General features: G+C 34.0%; 1 protein-coding gene across 1 annotated transcript in view; it reads left to right on the top strand.

The window, feature by feature from the left end:
* Positions 1–1,608: 1,608 nt before the first annotated feature.
* Positions 1,609–17,148, top strand: part of LOC145328499 (transient receptor potential cation channel subfamily A member 1 homolog) — a 37,374-nt gene continuing 21,834 nt past the window's right edge. The window contains exons 1-10 of the mRNA XM_080172210.1: positions 1,609–1,696; positions 3,199–3,265; positions 4,289–4,384; positions 5,325–5,391; positions 6,459–6,523; positions 14,766–14,896; positions 15,219–15,272; positions 15,982–16,077; positions 16,494–16,614; positions 16,990–17,113. Of these exons, the coding sequence (XP_080028336.1) occupies positions 1,651–1,696; positions 3,199–3,265; positions 4,289–4,384; positions 5,325–5,391; positions 6,459–6,523; positions 14,766–14,896; positions 15,219–15,272; positions 15,982–16,077; positions 16,494–16,614; positions 16,990–17,113 (867 nt within the window). The 5' untranslated portion in view covers positions 1,609–1,650. The remainder of the gene's footprint in view (positions 1,697–3,198; positions 3,266–4,288; positions 4,385–5,324; positions 5,392–6,458; positions 6,524–14,765; positions 14,897–15,218; positions 15,273–15,981; positions 16,078–16,493; positions 16,615–16,989; positions 17,114–17,148) is intronic.

The following is a 17,148-nucleotide window of genomic DNA, read 5'->3' as shown; positions in this document are numbered from 1 at the left end:
AATTTCAAACGGCTGTATTTTTTTATTTTTGAAGCTAGAAGAAAAATGTTTTTACAGAAAATGTTTATCTTTATGCAGATATTATGTTAGAAATATCAAAACATAAATTTCAGCGGCCACAGCTTTACTTGGCAGCTGCCAGCCGCCGCAGTCGGCGGTCGGCGGATCTTTATGAAATTTTAGTAAGTTATGTAGACATGTAAGAAAAGCTTAAGTTTAAAATTTGAAGTCTCTAAGTCAAAAATTGCAGTCACTGGAGCCTTTTAAAGATTTCTGGAGACCTGGAGGATCAGGACCTGCAGAATCATACCTGGAACCTGAAATTCATATGAGGATGTTCTACTAGAGGATATTTTAGTATTTTGGTAGGATAAAATGCTTTGTTTAAGTAAAAAAAATATTTTTGCTCTTTACCTGGATGACCCTGCCAGGTTTGCTGGCATCCTGTGCCCGCCAGGATGGAGATATTCAAAGAATTCCAACTCATACCCATGTGTCATACCCATGCTTAAAAAGTCACGCAGTTTGGGCTCTTTATCTTTCACACACAGAAAATGAGATAGAAAAAACCGGAGGGGGGGGGGGCGTTAAACGCCCCCCCCCCTGACCGTTAAGGGTTAAAAGCTACAGTTTATAAAGAAACATATCGGTTTTGCGGTTAGACACACACACACATAGACAGAAATCCTGTTACTTTCAACAAGGATAGTTCTGAGGACTTCATATGGTCTAACTTAAAGAAGTAGAATTGTTCATTTAATCTTTGCAGAATTACCATTACAGAAATTAAATTGAAAAGGACGGTCCTATCATAGAAAAATAAAAAAGCTATAAGAAAAAATATGAAGAACTAATTTAATTTAATTTTAAATATAGTATTCTGTTTCAGGACATACTTTCATTTTTAGGTCTTGATTAAAGATTATAAAAAAAGATGTTGTCAAAAGGGTAAAAATCAGCATGTTTTGAATGTTTACTATTTGGTAAAAAAAAAATTAAAATAAAAAATTTAAATCTTTTTTTTCAATTAATATAGAATTGGATCTTTGTAATATTTGGTCTTTTGTAAAAACTTCTTTTGTACCATTAGGACTTTTGTAGGATTAGTTCTGTGTAGGATTAGGTCCTATTAAATTTAGGTCTTTTATAGAATAGGGTCTTTGTAGGATTAGGTCTTCTGTAGCAACACCAAGTATTTGACCCTATGTATGGAAATATCTCATTGAGTGGAAATGTTTTGATTTTCTATGGCTCATTAAGTAAGTAATGTTTTGTTCATATTAATACAAGCATCATAGTTCTTTACAAAAACTTTGTAATAGTAGGCATGTTATATACATATATGTATGCTTTGTATTTCTAGATTCTCAAAAGTTTGCTTTTTTGCGTAAAAGTTTCCCAAAAAAAAATATTAGATAGCCGCACCACCCACTCTCACCCTAAACCACAACCCCGAAAGAAATAGATAACCTATCCATGATCAACTAACAAATTCAATAACAAATACATACACTAATTAAAAAGTTATTTTGGTAAGTAATTCCAAGGGGGTTCTTTTAACCTTTACTTAACCGAACCTAAACACATTTGATGAATATGATTTATTTCAGATAAAATGTACAATTAGAATAAACAAAATTTTTGACAGACATGGTGATAAACACTGTTAAACAAAAGCTAATTGAAATGGAGACTGGTAAGCTTCAAGCTAAAATAATTATTTGAAGCTCATTTTGCGCCTATTAAAAATATAACGTCATTCAATACAAATGACCAATGATAGGCCAATACACAGGCCAAATTTCCAATCGAAGGCCAGTATAAATTTTAATTTACTAATGGCAGGTCCAAAAGTTAGCGAGATCTTAAGTTACGCACAGACAGATGGACAAACAGACATTATGTAACTTATTTAAAAGGATAATATGTAACAATTTTCTTCGGAATAGAAATTCCTGTGCACGGCTTTGAGCTAAACTTATAGGGTCAATGATTATTCCCCTCATAAAAATACCTTCAAAATATTAACATTAATTTTCTTATCCTAATCTTATAATTAATTTATTTACATAATTACTTAAGACAAATTAATTTTATTTGTAATACTATACCACATAGTGTGTTTTTTTTTAGCTGTATCTTAACGATTAAGTTTTTTTTATATAAAAGTATATAAATACGGGGGTTCTTTTTTTAGGATAATCTATCTCGGGACCCTCCCCCAGAAACAGTTATGAACCTTCCCAGGACCTATGATAAGATAAATTTTCAAGGAGAACCATTATATGAGAATAAATATTTTTATAATGTAAAATACTTATTGTAGATTTATTTTACGAGAAAATGAAATTCAGATAAATGGATGATCATTTGAATTTTTATTACCATCGTTAAAGATTGTCATAGTAAATTTGTTATAACTTATCCTGCTTACTCAGATATCTAAAGGGATAAGACAATTGGCGACACAAATGTACAAATTTTTTGTTATTTTGAAACACTTTTGACAAAAAGACAGAAAACAAAAAGCGTATAAATTTTTGACATAATTGAACGCCTGAAAGAAAGTATTTATTAACTAGAACTGTATTCACATTTGATGACCTAAAATGAGACATATTATGTTTGTATATTTTGTTAAATATATCAATATAGTATGTCATATTGGCTTTTCATTTTAGGAGAAAATTTAATTTCTATTAACATGAATTAGCTAAATCGATACCTACATATTAGCTTTCTTTGAGATTTGCATTAAAAGTGTAATTAAACATCATTTATGTTATTGTCAACTGTTGGTCATCGTAAATTTCTATAAAACATACTTTTCCCTGGAAACAGATTTGAACATTATGACCTTTCTTTTGCAATTTTTGTTTTTTTTTCAAAATTCTTCAAGATTTTTAACATATATTCTTTGAATTTGTTAATACTTTCATGTAGCGTAAACTTTTTTATATGCAATTGTTGATTTAGTTTTATTCAAATTTAAGGACTCATTAATGTATTAGCATAGAAATTGTTGTTTAACCGTTTTCCACAGCCTTTAATGATTTTAAAACTGGACTAAAAAATATTCGTATAAACTAGTTTGAACTCATCAGAAGGAATCAACAGTAATTGAATTAGAAATTGGAAACCCCGAACGGACTTACCATCGTTTAGTGTAGCTTCTCTATGTTAATGTTTGTATTATAGTATCAGTGGAGGCCCAAATTTCTGATGAGGAGATGGAAATAATAGACAAGCTGTTTGATTGTGCCAGGTAATTTTGTAATATCAAGTGGTGTTCGTGTCTGTAATGTCCATTGTCCATGCCGGTTGTTGTGTCTCATTTTCTATGTGAAATATAGACGTTTAAAATCGAAATTGAGTAAATTAACATAGGTTGAAATTGGGTTCTTCCTTCTGGCGGTCACATGATGCCAGCAAACATTACATGGTTATCAAGGTACAGAGCAAAACAGAGTAGGACTGTTATTGGTGAACTAGAGTAGATTGTTGTTTTGTTTCTAAAATGATAATTGATTGCTGGGAAGACCAACACACTCCAAGATACTGTATTGTGTCTTTTAATATTTAAGAGCATTTAATGTTGGAAGTTCTTGCTTAAGGAATTATTTTTTTGTAAAAATTATTTACTTTTTGGAAAAGGAATTTGAAATTCTGAAATTGCAATTCACCAACACCTATTACTCCAATCATAAATCAACCTAAATTGGTGTTAATTTTCTTAAATCAACAAAGTCATTTATCATTTTGTTGCTTTTTGAAGTTCATTCATAACATAGATTGGTATTTACCTTCATGTAACCTAAAATCGGATCGTTTATGCAGGGATTTTAGTGGTCCTGTGGACGCCATGAAATTTCGATACAATTTAAAAAGTAAATTAATAGTTCCTTCTCCCTCTCCCAATATTTTGTTGATGAATTTATAAAAATGAGCAAAAGGTTAGAATAACTTCAATTTGAAAAAATAGGAATTTCCCTCGATATCGAGTATTTAAATCCATCCCCTTGGTTTAAAATTGATTGAAAATTACTTGGGGGATTAGTTTTTCGGTTATTTGTTACTTAGTTCAGGTTGGGTTAGTTATATCAAAGGGTAGCCTAATAGAATTAGAAGTGCTCCGCAGGTACAGGCCCAGCAGGATTAGAGCCCCTGCAGAGGTTATGCACGGAGAAATACTAAATCTCCCTATGAATAAATTGTTTCTAAAATTGAGTGGGGAGTTCTAACCTCGAACTGCAATTTAAGGGAAATTAATGAAAAATCTTTTATTTAGCAATCCTGACAAAATAACAGAATTTCGTGGATTGCTTGCCACCCATCCAAAGCTTATTAATTGCCAGGATTCTACTGGTAACACACTACTACACAGGTATAGATATATAGCTAGTTTTCTCCAGTATAGTATGACTTTGAAACCGATGAATATCCGCTGGATTAGAACCTGTTTTAATCCATACGGAAAAATCATGTTTCCTATGAATATAAAAAATACACTAATAATATTAAAACCAGTTTTGTTAGCCCGTATTTTGTTACCATATCGGGGCTAAAAAAACTGGTTTTAATATTATAATTGAATATTTTTTAATCCGCGGAAAGCTGTTTATGATACGATTATTTATTTCAATTATACAAATTACAAGTCTAACAGCTAAAAGTAATTATGTTTGCACAAAAAAGTGTAATTACTTGTACGTGTCAACTTTTACAACTAAAAAAGTCATGAAACTTAGAAATAATTTAATTACTTGCTAAATTATTAAATGAAATAAAACACAAAACATAGGTCAAATTTAGTACTGTTATTTAATATTATTATGTGGTTACCGAGATCGTAAGCTTCAGACGGACGGACAGACAGACATCATTCTACTTTGTATTATAGATAAGTGGAGGCGCCCTTAGTATATAGGGGCTCCGAATTGGAGGATTGAGAAAATAGCCCAAATCATCCCTGGACTTAATTCTTAAAGTAAAATAGCTTAAAACTATCTTGGGACTTATATGAAGCTTCCCATAAATGGAGAACCCAATTGTTTCATGAGTTATTGAGATCTTAGGCTTCAGACCAAAAAATGTATTACTTTTTAAAACAGGATATTAGGTTGTTCATGTGCATGTGTATTCACTAAGATCTCGAAAACGGGCTTTATAATTTCGCAATGTTCATTGAAGCTTTTTTTTAGTCTTGAGTTGTAGGTTGTTAGTAAAAGCATTCTAAGAGAATGATCTAAAATTACACTTTGAAGAGATTTTTATAAATTTGTAACATAATTTGAACTTTTAATAATATATTTTTATATTTTTAGAGCAGTTGAATTAAAGAACAGGAAAGCATTGGATGCCATTTTAGAACATAAAGTTGATCTGGGAAAGGTAAGAAAATTTTTTCCCTTAAAGTTCCTCTCGAGTACTGAACCCTCCCCCCCTCCCACCCTTATTTTTAAAAATATTGAAAATTTGGTTTAGTTTTTTCTCCTAAGCCTAACCCCTGAGGTGTTCTATCCCTGTGGGACCACACAGTACTCATTACAACCTAACCTAAAGTAATAAAAAAATGTAAATCCAACCTTCCCCCTATTTTCATTTGACTTAAAACAATTAAAATCAATAAATCTTTATTATTATATTTGTTGACGATGATTAAAACAGAAATTTGAATTTGTGGAAAATATATTTATTAAACATTTACTTATCCCTGTATCTAAGTAAGTTTAACATATCAGGGAGGGAAAGTACATTGGACTGTTTTTACTCTAATCCCCAAAAGTTTATAATAACGTTTTCTTATTAGTTCGCGCAACTTTTTTATTATTATTGAATTTTTATTAAATGGTAAATTAATTTTAGTGTCCTAAGGTTTCAACCACTAATTGTAAACTACAGAAAGAAAAATTGTGTGTATAATCATTAGGGCCATGTATATCAATTTATCAGCCATTGTTTTATCCCGTTAGATCCATTGTAAAATATAATGTTTCCGTAAACCATTACTAATGTTAACTCTTTGTTTTTGTTAAAATAATTTCTACCGAAAGGAAATTACAATTTATCTTGTAAATGGAAAAGCTACTCTAAAATTCTTTTGTTTTAATTTTTTATTTTTTTTGAGCTACCATATTATTATTGATAGATTATTTCTAACTACAGTCCGTACGTTCTTCTTATCGTATACGATATTATATAATTTTTACTATTTCTTGAGATAAGTGGGAGGGGAGATTTCTTTTAAGAGATGCAATGTCTTTTAGGAGGGTGGAGGATAATCATATTGGACCAGCGGTTAGCGAAATTCTTTTCTACACAGGCAGACAGATATCCTGTTACTTTTATATAAGGATTAGTATTTAAAAGAAAACAATTCTACTATTTAACCGAAATGATCTTGTATTTTCTATAAATTTGTAATTTAAATCCAAATTGTACATCTTTTTGTATTTTAGTATAACAAGAATGGTTTGACCGCATTGCATCTAGCTTGCAAAGGTTCTAATCTTCAGTTTATAAAGTAAGTTTTTTTATGTTACTTTTTTAAATTGATGTAGATTATACGTGGATATTACAACAGGGCAAAAATTATTGTCATTTCTCCTGTCATTTATTGATCAGTTCGTTCATTCAGTAGGAGGGGACAGAACGGGGTAAAGGGGAGGATGGGGTTATCGTTTCACTAGCCCGCTACAAGTTTCACTTTATTAGAGTACATGATAATCTGGTGTAATATGGAAGTAATTAAAAAACATATATTAGTTATTAATTCTAATGCATTTTGATAAAAAAGAAAATTTAAGTCTAAAAGTTTTTGACAGTAAAAATAAACTTAACAAGGATGACAATATCAATAAAAACAAAGCACTAAAAATAGAAAGAAGGACAAACGAACAATACCTCTTGTAGAATGTCAGAACTTATTAAGCAGAACTTTCATTTCTAAGTCTAATCGAAATTGTACATAACTTTGCAAAATTGTGTAAATATAGGATACAATATTAGGACATTCTTTCATTTTAAGGATTTGATTGATTTGAATAGGTTAATCATATCATAAAGAAATTTCTTGTCAAAAATTTTAAAAATCAGCATGTTTTAAATAGATTTTCTGGTAAATCTTATAGAGCTGCTATCATAGGCGTCCAAGGGGGGGGGTAATGGGGCGATTACCCCCCCCAAACGATTTTGGAGGTGCCGTAGGCACCCCCCAATTTTTTTTCATTTTACCCCCCCCCCATTCAAAATTAACCCCTACCCTGGGGGTGCCGTAGGCACCCCCAACCATTTAGGAGGGGGTATTTACCCCCCCCCAAACAATTTTGGGGGGGTAAATACCCCCCCCAAAATAAAAAATCTCTAATAAAAAAATTTTTTGCGCGCTTTGCGCGCATTTTTAATACTATATATTTAATAAAATTTAAATTACCCCCCCAAAAATTTTACCCCGGGGGTAAATTTTGGGGGGGGTAAATTAAATTTACCCCTGCCTGCCAACAGATTTCAGGGGGGGTAATTACCCCCCCCAAGCAAATTTTACCAAATGGGAGACCAGTTACGTGCACGCCGTCCATCCTGCACCGTGCATCAATGATCCTAGGAGCTACACCAGAAGAGTCCTACTGTGCTGGAAAGGTCCTAGGGTAGATGCCAGACTGAATTCTGGTCACTTCCCCCAGTTCAGGGGGTTTGGGTGGGGCTAACAATCCCTCCCTAGAAAAAACCTGCTTATGTTCAACCCGCACAAAGTAATGACCAATTTAACTTTGGGCTCGGGAACGAAGTAGAGGTTGGAAACAACAATATGATGTTTGGCTGGGAAACCGCTAACGGACCAGTCAGGCGGATGATTCTGAATTCCCGCAGACCAGCAAAAATTTGCACCTGGAATGTTCGGACAATGTTTCAGTCAGGCCAGACAGAAAACATTTGCCGAGAAATGCTAAAAGCCAAGGTTGACATCCTGGCTATCACCGAATCAAGGTGGACAAACAATGGAGAGTTTAAACATCATTCTGGCTTGAAAATACTATACTCAGGTCATATGAATGAGGATCTAGGCCATAATCAAGGGGTGGCTCTTATGCTGACCAAGCAAGCAGAGCAGGCCATGATCAGTTGGCAACCCCATGGTCCTAGAATTATGGAGGCTTATTTCAAATCCTCAGTTAAAAACATCAAACTGAGAATTATAGTAGCATATGCTCCTACAGAACAAGCAAATACAGAGGTCAAAAACGAATTTTATGACCAGCTTGACTCTGTATTTAAAAATGGTCATAAAGAAAAGGATCTGACCATGCTCCTAGGAGATTTCAATGCTCAAGTGGGGAGTAATAATGAGAATTTAGAAGAAGTTATGGGCAGATATGGCCTAGGCTTAAGTAATGGCAAGGAAAATGACAATGGTGATAGACTTGTAAGTTTTTGTACTGAAAACAAACTTGTCATTGGTGGAACCATCTTTAAACACAAAAAGATTCATACTGCCACCTGGAGATCACCAGATCAAAGAACCTTTAACCAGATAGACCACATATGTATATCTAGACGCTTTAAAGGTTCTCTCCTTGATGTCAGGGTTGAAAGAGGACCTGATGTTAATTCAGACCATTATCTTCTATCTTCTAAAGTTCGGCTTAGATTTAAAAAGCAGGACACAAAGCCTAACCCCAGGAAGAAATATAATTTAACAACCCTCCAAAACTCTGAAAAGTTGCAAGAGTTTAAGCTCACTCTAAAGAATAGATTTGAGTTGCTGACTCTTCAAGAGGAAGATGGAGTGGAAGATATTTGGCAAGGTATCAAAAAAGTTTATAATGATACCAGCCAAGAAAAATTAGGTTTCAAAAAGGCTAACCAAAAGCCGTGGATCACTCAAAGATCCATTGATCTCATGGATCAAAGAAGAGAGGTAAGACAAAAGACACTCTCTAGAAACTCTCCAGAAGATAAAGACCTGTATAAGAGGCTCAGCAGGGAAATCCAAAAAAGTGTCAGAATTGACAAAAAAGAACACTTGGAAAACCTTGCCTTGCAAGCAGAAAATGCTGCTAATCAAAATAGAATGAAAGATGTCTATGAGATTACTAAGAGCATTGCAGGCAAAGTACACAAATCAGGATCACACATCAGGGATAAGGATGGTTCACTCCTTAAAACTGATGAGGATATTCTAAATAGATGGGCAGAACATTTCACTGAACTGCTGAATCTTCCAGTTCCAGAGGAAGAAACTGAGATTCCACCCTCAGATGCACTTGACATTGACTGTCGAGCGCCAAATCTATTGGAAATCAAAGAGGCCATTAAAAGTTTGAAAAATAACAAGGCCGCAGGACCTGATAACATCCCAGCTGAGGTCATGAAAGCAGACCTAGACACATCTGCTGAGGCATTCCTACCTTTGATCACTAAGATATGGAATGATGAGTTATGCCCAGAGGACTGGAAAAATGGACATATCTCAATACTGGCCAAAAAAGGAGACTTGACCCAATGTGGAAACTACAGAGGGATAATGCTTCTTTCAGTACCTGGCCGTATCCTTAGTAAGATTCTTCTTAATAGAATAAAGAAGAAGGTTAATGAAAAGCTAAGACCTAATCAGGCTGGATTTAGACCAAACCGTTCCACTATTGATCAGATAACCTCTCTAAGAATCATCATAGAGCAATCCAAGGAATGGAACTCTGAGCTTTTTATAAACTTTATTGACTACAAAAAAGCATTTGATTCTTTAGACAGGAAATCACTCTGGAAAATCTGACGACACTATGGCATTCCAGAAAAGATAATCAATATCATTAAAGCTATCTATCATAAAGGAGGTGGAAATGTTATGTATAAAGGTAAACTATCAACCTTTTTTGAGATTGTAACAGGTGTCAGACAAGGATGCCTTCTCTCTCCCTTCCTTTTCCTCCTTGCCATTGACTGGATCATGAAGAACTGTGAAAGCAATGATGGCATTCGCTGGCAGTTATTTGGCAATCCCAAATATTTGGGAGATCTGGACTTTGCTGATGATATTGCTTTGTTAACAAGCAATAGAAGTCAAATGCAAAGAAGGACTAACATGATAGCTGAAACTTCCAAGAAAGTTGGACTTGAAATAAATGTTCCAAAAACTAAAATACTCAGATTAAATGCAAACTCCCAAGAACCAATAACTATTGGAAATCAAATTCTTGAGGATGTTAACTGCTTTGAGTATCTTGGAAGTAAAATTGATGAAGCTGGAGGCACTTTGACAGATGTTAAAGCTAGAATTAACAAATCTAGAACAGCCTTTGCCAGCTTGAATAAAATTTGGAATTCCAACAACATCTCCATAAAGACCAAGTTAAGACTTTTCAAGTCAAATGTTCTGTCTGTTTTGCTGTATGGGGCCGAAACTTGGTTCCTAAACACAGCAGTGGTCTCCAAGCTTCAGACATATGTCAACAAATGTCTTAGGAGAATCCACAAGATCTTTTGGCCAAACAAGATCACAAATGCTGAGCTTTTAGAGCGCAGTGATATGTCAGACATCAAACTGACAATAAAACAGAGAAAATGGAGATGGTTGGGGCACACTCTAAGGAAAGGGCATGATGATTTAACCTATCAAGCCTTGACTTGGGACCCCTTCACAGGAAAAAGGAAACCAGGTAGACCAAAAACAACCTGGAGGAGGGAATTCCTTGAAGAACTGAGTAAAAAGAATTTTTCATCTTTCAGTGAAGCCTCTACTGAGGCCCAATTCAAAGATAAATGGAGAACCATTGAACGTGGCCTATGCTCTGGAAAGAAGAGATAAATGGCGATGATGATGAAATTAAATTTACCCCTGCCTGCCAACAGATTTCAGGGGGGGTAATTACCCCCCCCCCCCAAGCAAATTTTACCCCCGGGGTAAAAATTTTGGGGGGGTAAAAAAAATTTGCGGCGCGTTTCGCGCGCCATTTTACCCCCCCAAAACACGAATTACCCCCCCCCTAAAAAATTTTTACCCCCCCCAAAATAAAAAGCTTGGACGCCCCTGGCTGCTATGCTTTCTAACTACATTTAACTATTATGGAATTCAAGGTTGAAATCGATAGGACATTTCTAACAAGCCTAAGTTAACGAAAAGAGCTAACTGTTACTGACGCACTGACGGACCAACCATAATTAAAGAAAAGCTTTGCTTTTAAAAAATGATATGAAGTGTTAGCAAGTGTACTTTTGCCTAAAGTTCATAAATATTTTAAATTTGTTGAAATATTTTGAGTTTGTTTACATTTTGACCTATCACAAATTGATTATGATATGGACATGTATGTTTCAAAGTAGCGCAGCAAAAGCTGCTATAGGAAATTTTCCAGCTGAACTTTTGTGTTTATAAAAGTACAGTTAACTAGGATCTACTGAAGTTCACGGTAAAATATTGCTGGTAACGAATATTGCCAAAAATCTATGAATTTTAAAGGCTGCTAGCTGCCAAACGGCTGAACGTACCGATCATACCCGCACACCATTTTAAGCGGTATAAAAAGGCCTGCAAATAATCTTGAATAGCTAAGATCCAATAATGCACAGGGAAAGCTTCACTAAAGAAAAACGCGTAAAATTGGCCTTTTTCGCGCATTTCTCTGCAATGCGAGATAATTATGCATTATTGATTTATGGCCATTCGAAATTATTTGTAGGTCTTCTTATGCTGCTTAAAACAGTGTGCGGGCATGATCTGTACTGTACGTTCAGCCGTTTGGCAGCTAAACGCCTTTAAAATTCATAGATTTTTGGCAATATTCGTTACCAGCAATATTTTACCGTGAACTGCAGTAGATCCGTTAACTATAATACGATATAATTAGTTAATCAAACACCATATTACTATTACTAAAATGTTTGTCTACCAGTGTGTATGCATGTATAGGTCTGTACAGGAGTGTGTTTGCATTTATAATCAATTTGGCTACACACTACACAGACCTACGAACATACCCTAGTTATAGAATAGAAGCTTGTATAATAATAAACTATAGCAATATTTGATTTTTAGTAATATATATTGTATTACATTTTTTTATGTTGATAAGTTAATATTGTCAGCATAAATACTAGGTGGGATTTATACTAAGATCTTCGTATCGCTATATAAAAAAACTAGCGGCTACGCCCCTAGAAGCATCTAAGGGCACTTTACTTAAGGTAGGAGGAGGAAAAGTCGACCTCATCCCATTTAAAATTTGAGTTTCAAAAAGATAAAAAAAATATTTTTTGGAGGGAGGGGGGTGAAGACACCCTCCACCAAAATAGTTTAAAACCTTCCCAGAAGCTTCACTGTAAAGGAGAACAAAACGGTTTAGCAGTTAGCGAGATCCTTCAGTACAGACAAAAAACGCTTACTACTTTATATAAAAGGATGAAAAATAAGTATTTCTGGTCTAAACTGTCTAAAAACTATTTTTTTTTTTGGGGGGGGGGGTGGAGAAATTTCAATTTTTTTTTGGGGGGGGTGGAGAAATTTCAATTTTTTTTTTGGGGGGGGGGGAGGTGGAGAAATTTCAATTTTTTGGGGGTGGGTTTAGGGTGTCCACCCCCCAAGAAAATAGCTTAAAACAACCACAGGACCAATAGGTATAATCCCTAAGGAGTAGAGCCCATTCGGTTCAGCGGTTACTGAGATCTTAAGCTTCAGACGGACAGACAGACATAGTTCTACTTTGTATTATCCTTATACTAAAGTAACAGGATGTTTGTTTGTCTGTGTGTCTGTGTATCTGTGTATCTGTCTGTGTGTCTGTACCGAAGAATCTCGCTAACCGCTGAACCGATCGGGTTCTCCTTAACACGGTAGCTTCTCATAGGTCTCGGGAATGTTTATAACTATTTTCTTGGGGGGTGGGACACCCCCAACCCCCCAAAAAATTAAAAATACCCCCCCCCCCAAAAAAAAAAAAACTTTTTCTTATAAAATCTAAAATAAGAAATTCGACTCCCCCCTCCTCAAGTGCCCTTAGATGCCTCTAGGGGCGTAGCCGCTAGTTATAGATATAAAACAAGGGAGTGTCCTCCTATTATATAAAGTAGTAAGCTTTTTTGTCTGTAGCGAAGGATCTCACTAACCGCTGAACCGAAATGGGTCTCCTTTACAGAGTAGCTTCTTATAGACCCAAGGAAGGTTTTAAACTGTTTTGGGGAAGGGTGTGTCCACCATCCCAAGAGAACTTACCCCTAGAAAAATTTTCCCCTCCCCCAAAAAAACTTTCTTTTACTTTATAGAAATAGAAATGAAAGTGAATGGTATACCAGATTTATTCTTACAGTTTGCATATATATATTAAATAAATTTTACCCTGATATTTTAAGATAAAAATACATAGCCTAGAAAATAAAACATTTGAATTTTCTATCGTTGTTTTTGTTTTCGATGTTTTCTCTCAAAGTGTCTATTGAGCACTGAACACCCCCTCCTCCAACTTTATTTTTTTTTAATAAATTAAAAATAAAGGAGAAGGGGGTTGGGTAGATTTTTCCTTACGACCTAACTTGACTTGCTTTAAAGTAAAAAACAAAAATCCACCCCGTTTTTCAGATTATTTTTTTTTTTTTTAAAAGGGGTGGGGGTTTTAATACTCAACAGACACATTAAGGGAAAACCCCTTGTATTTTATTGGTTTTCAATAGTTATATACAATAGTATATTGAACGGGCAGTTTATAAAGATTAATTTATTTTCCGTCGAATCAAACACATAAACCTATTTATTAAAAAAAAACATTTTCTTGCATGTAGCATATCCAGATAGTTTTTGAATTAGAAACAGAGTCAATGCTTGACCTCAAAAAACACCCACAAAACTTTCTAAAAATTTCATAGTAGGAAAAGGGCTTAAGCTATATTTGTACTGTAACTTATTTTTAACTAAAAATCTTATGACCAATCTTGCTACCTAAATATATATCCAGAATCAAAAACCTGCTATTTATCTACTCGTCTATCTGACAATCTAACCTTTATTCTGTCTATACCAAATCGGCATACGCTCAAAATTGACGACGATTTTAGTGAAGATCTTTATTTATCTATCTATCTACATGTCTGTCTATCATCTACTATTTATCTCTTTTCTATATAACTATTTATCTAACTATATCTGTTCTATCTAATAATCTAGTCTGTCAATCCAACTATCTTTCTATCTAGACCTAGAGTCATGGCTTCTGTTAATGAAGGTTCTATTTATTTATCATTTATTTGCAAATCAAACCATATTTCTAACTATACAGAACCTTAGTTGACAATAGTTCATGACGACGACGCTTCTGTCAGTGAAGTTTTCATTTTTTTATCTATTTATCTACATATATCTCTTTTCTTTATAACTCTTATCTATCTAACTATCAATCTCCTATAAATATAGCAATCTATCTTTATCTATCTGACTATCTATCATTTATCTATCTAATTATCTATCTGATTATCTAACTGATTATTTATCTGATTTTCTATCTGATTATCTATCTGATTATCTATCTGATTATCTATCTGATTATCTATCTGATTATCTATCTGATTATCTATCTGATTATCTATCTGATTATCTATCTGATTATCTATCTGATTATCTATCCGATTATCTATCTGATTATCTATCTGATTACCTATCTGATTATCTATCCGATTATCTATCTGATTATCTATCTGATTACCTATCTGATTATCTATCTGATTATCTATTTGTTTGTCCATCTGATTATCTATCTAACTATCTATCTATTCTTATATAACAGAATCTTGCTGGACAATGGCTCAAGAGTGGACGAGGCAGCTGGAAACGGAGACTTACCTATCCACATGGCACTACCTGACATGCAAATAATCAACTTTCTCATTCAACAAGGAGCTGATATCAAATCTCATGGTATGGTAGATTATTCTATGTCATACTGTAGGAAGATATCTGTTTTGTAAGATCTCATAACGGCTTGTGTCATAATTTTCATGGAAGTTTAGTATTGTTCAATTGCAAGTTCTAGGATATCAGTCGGTGGGTATATAATCTATCCTATTTCCATAAACATTTTTCCTTATTTGAACAAAAATAAGCTAATTTTAGAAGAAAAAAAAAGTAGCTGGCTCGATTTTGATAAATTTGTGTAGGACAGGAATATTACATCGTTTTTTTTGCTTCTAACTTTTTGGCCATTAAAAGCAGCACTCTATTGGTACATCTATTTTTTCAGGATATTTGGGAAATACATGCCTACACTATGCAGCAGAAAAAGATGATTTTGAAGGTAGGATTTTTTTTTTTTTTTGGGGGGGGGGTGGGGATAGGGAGAATAATTGACCACTCCCCCTTTGCTATCTCGGAAACCATAATAAATTTCTAAATAAAGCTGAAAATTTTAACTTTGCCCTAAACTTTTTAGACAGACGGGTATTTCGAATCATAAAGTATCTTCGCTTCTAAAAGCAAAAGTTTAATATAAAATCCTTCCCAAAAGTTTCATTATATTTAGTTGGTTCAGTGGTCTGAAGTTAATATAAAAATAATGAAAAATGATATTCATCACAATAGTTACAATATGCCTATGGTACATAGTTTGTGTTATGATATGTTATAATAGATCATGCTTAAAAATGTCATGTAAGAAATACATTAAAGATAGATACCACTTTGTACATTAGTTAATAACAATTATTTTTATATTCAATATGAATTTTAAAAAGCTGTTTATTAAAAATTAGTTTTAAATGTCATCTCTTGTTTATTTGCAATTTGATATTTTCTTGATATCTAAAAGTTAAACACTTTGTTTCTAATTTTAAAATATCTATTTTTAACCTTTGCTGTAAGGGGCTCTATCAACGCAAGAACTTATATTTACTCTTCCTAAAGGGCTCGACAAACCTTTAATTAACCTATCCTAATCAAGATATGGTGTCAAATATCAATTTTTGTCCGGATTTAATGTAATGGGAACCCCCAAACTTACTATTCAGGAATAAAATTTTGTGTTGAATCCGGTATCTCAGCAAACTGTGTGAATAACCTGACAGAAACTCCGCTGCATAAATTGGCTGGAAATCATAAATATGGTAAGAAATAATATTTTTTTAAAGTTCTGCCGAACGACTTTAACAAGGATGAGTACATCCATAAAACTAAAGAATACAAATTAACAAATGAGTGAGTTTTGAATTTAAATCATAAGGCAACTATTTCCTCAGAAAGAGAAAGAGAGTGAATGTGTGTGTGTGTGTGTAAGTGTGTGTGTGTGTGAGAGAGAGAGAGAGAGAGATAGAGAGAGAGAGAGAGAGAGAGAGAGAGAGAGAGAGAGAGAGAGAGAGAGAGAGAGAGAGAGAGAGAGAGAGAGAGAGAGAGAGAGAGAGAGAGAGAATGATAGAAAGAGATAATATTAGATTGTCAACCTATTGTAAAATTTTGTGGATTTAAAATGATAACGCACAAAATTAAAAAGATATTGAGATAAGCATTCAATTTTTTATTGCAGGTAAACCAATAAAGAGTGCAGAGTTGCTACTGGATTATGGCGCGAATCTGAATGCTTTCACAGAGTGGGGAGATACAGCTATTCATTATGCAGCTTTCTCTGGTAGCATTGATATACTAAAGTAAGCAGTTTCATCCATGGCTCGGCAGCCGCGCGTCAGCTGCGACTAAGACTCAAAATAAAACCTGTTTCGCTGTTTTTTTTCATATATGTAACGGCGGAAATTAAGATATACTTATCAATCAAATTTAATTTTTTGGTGCAAAATTGTCTTTAATACATTGCAATTTCTGAGTTTTCAGTGACTTAGAAGAGCATAATTTTTTTTCGCACCATAATTATGTTTAAGGTGGTTTTGACTTCTGACCTACGGGAGTGTACCGGGGACAGGAGTGTACAATCGATTCAAGGGGTGAACGCCTGTTGGGAGGGGGAGAAAGGGATGTATCTACCCCTTTTTTGCCCGCCTCTAAATACATCAAGATTATGTTTTTAGGTACTTAATGGGCGAAGGATGTTTAACAAGGAAGGAAGGGTCAGTTTCAGCGAAAACAATATTTGAGAAAAATAATCTGGACCTAGAAGACGCCAGAGTAATGGACCTTACCTTTCTGTGCAAGGTAGAATTGTTGGTTTTAGTGGTAAAGCTACTCTA

The sequence above is a fragment of the Acartia tonsa genome, chromosome 9, assembly GCF_053477335.1.
Source record: "Acartia tonsa isolate MP-2025a chromosome 9, ASM5347733v1, whole genome shotgun sequence".
NCBI classification, from domain to species: Eukaryota; Metazoa; Arthropoda; class Copepoda; order Calanoida; family Acartiidae; genus Acartia; species Acartia tonsa.
This window is presented reverse-complemented; position numbering and strand designations above follow the sequence as displayed.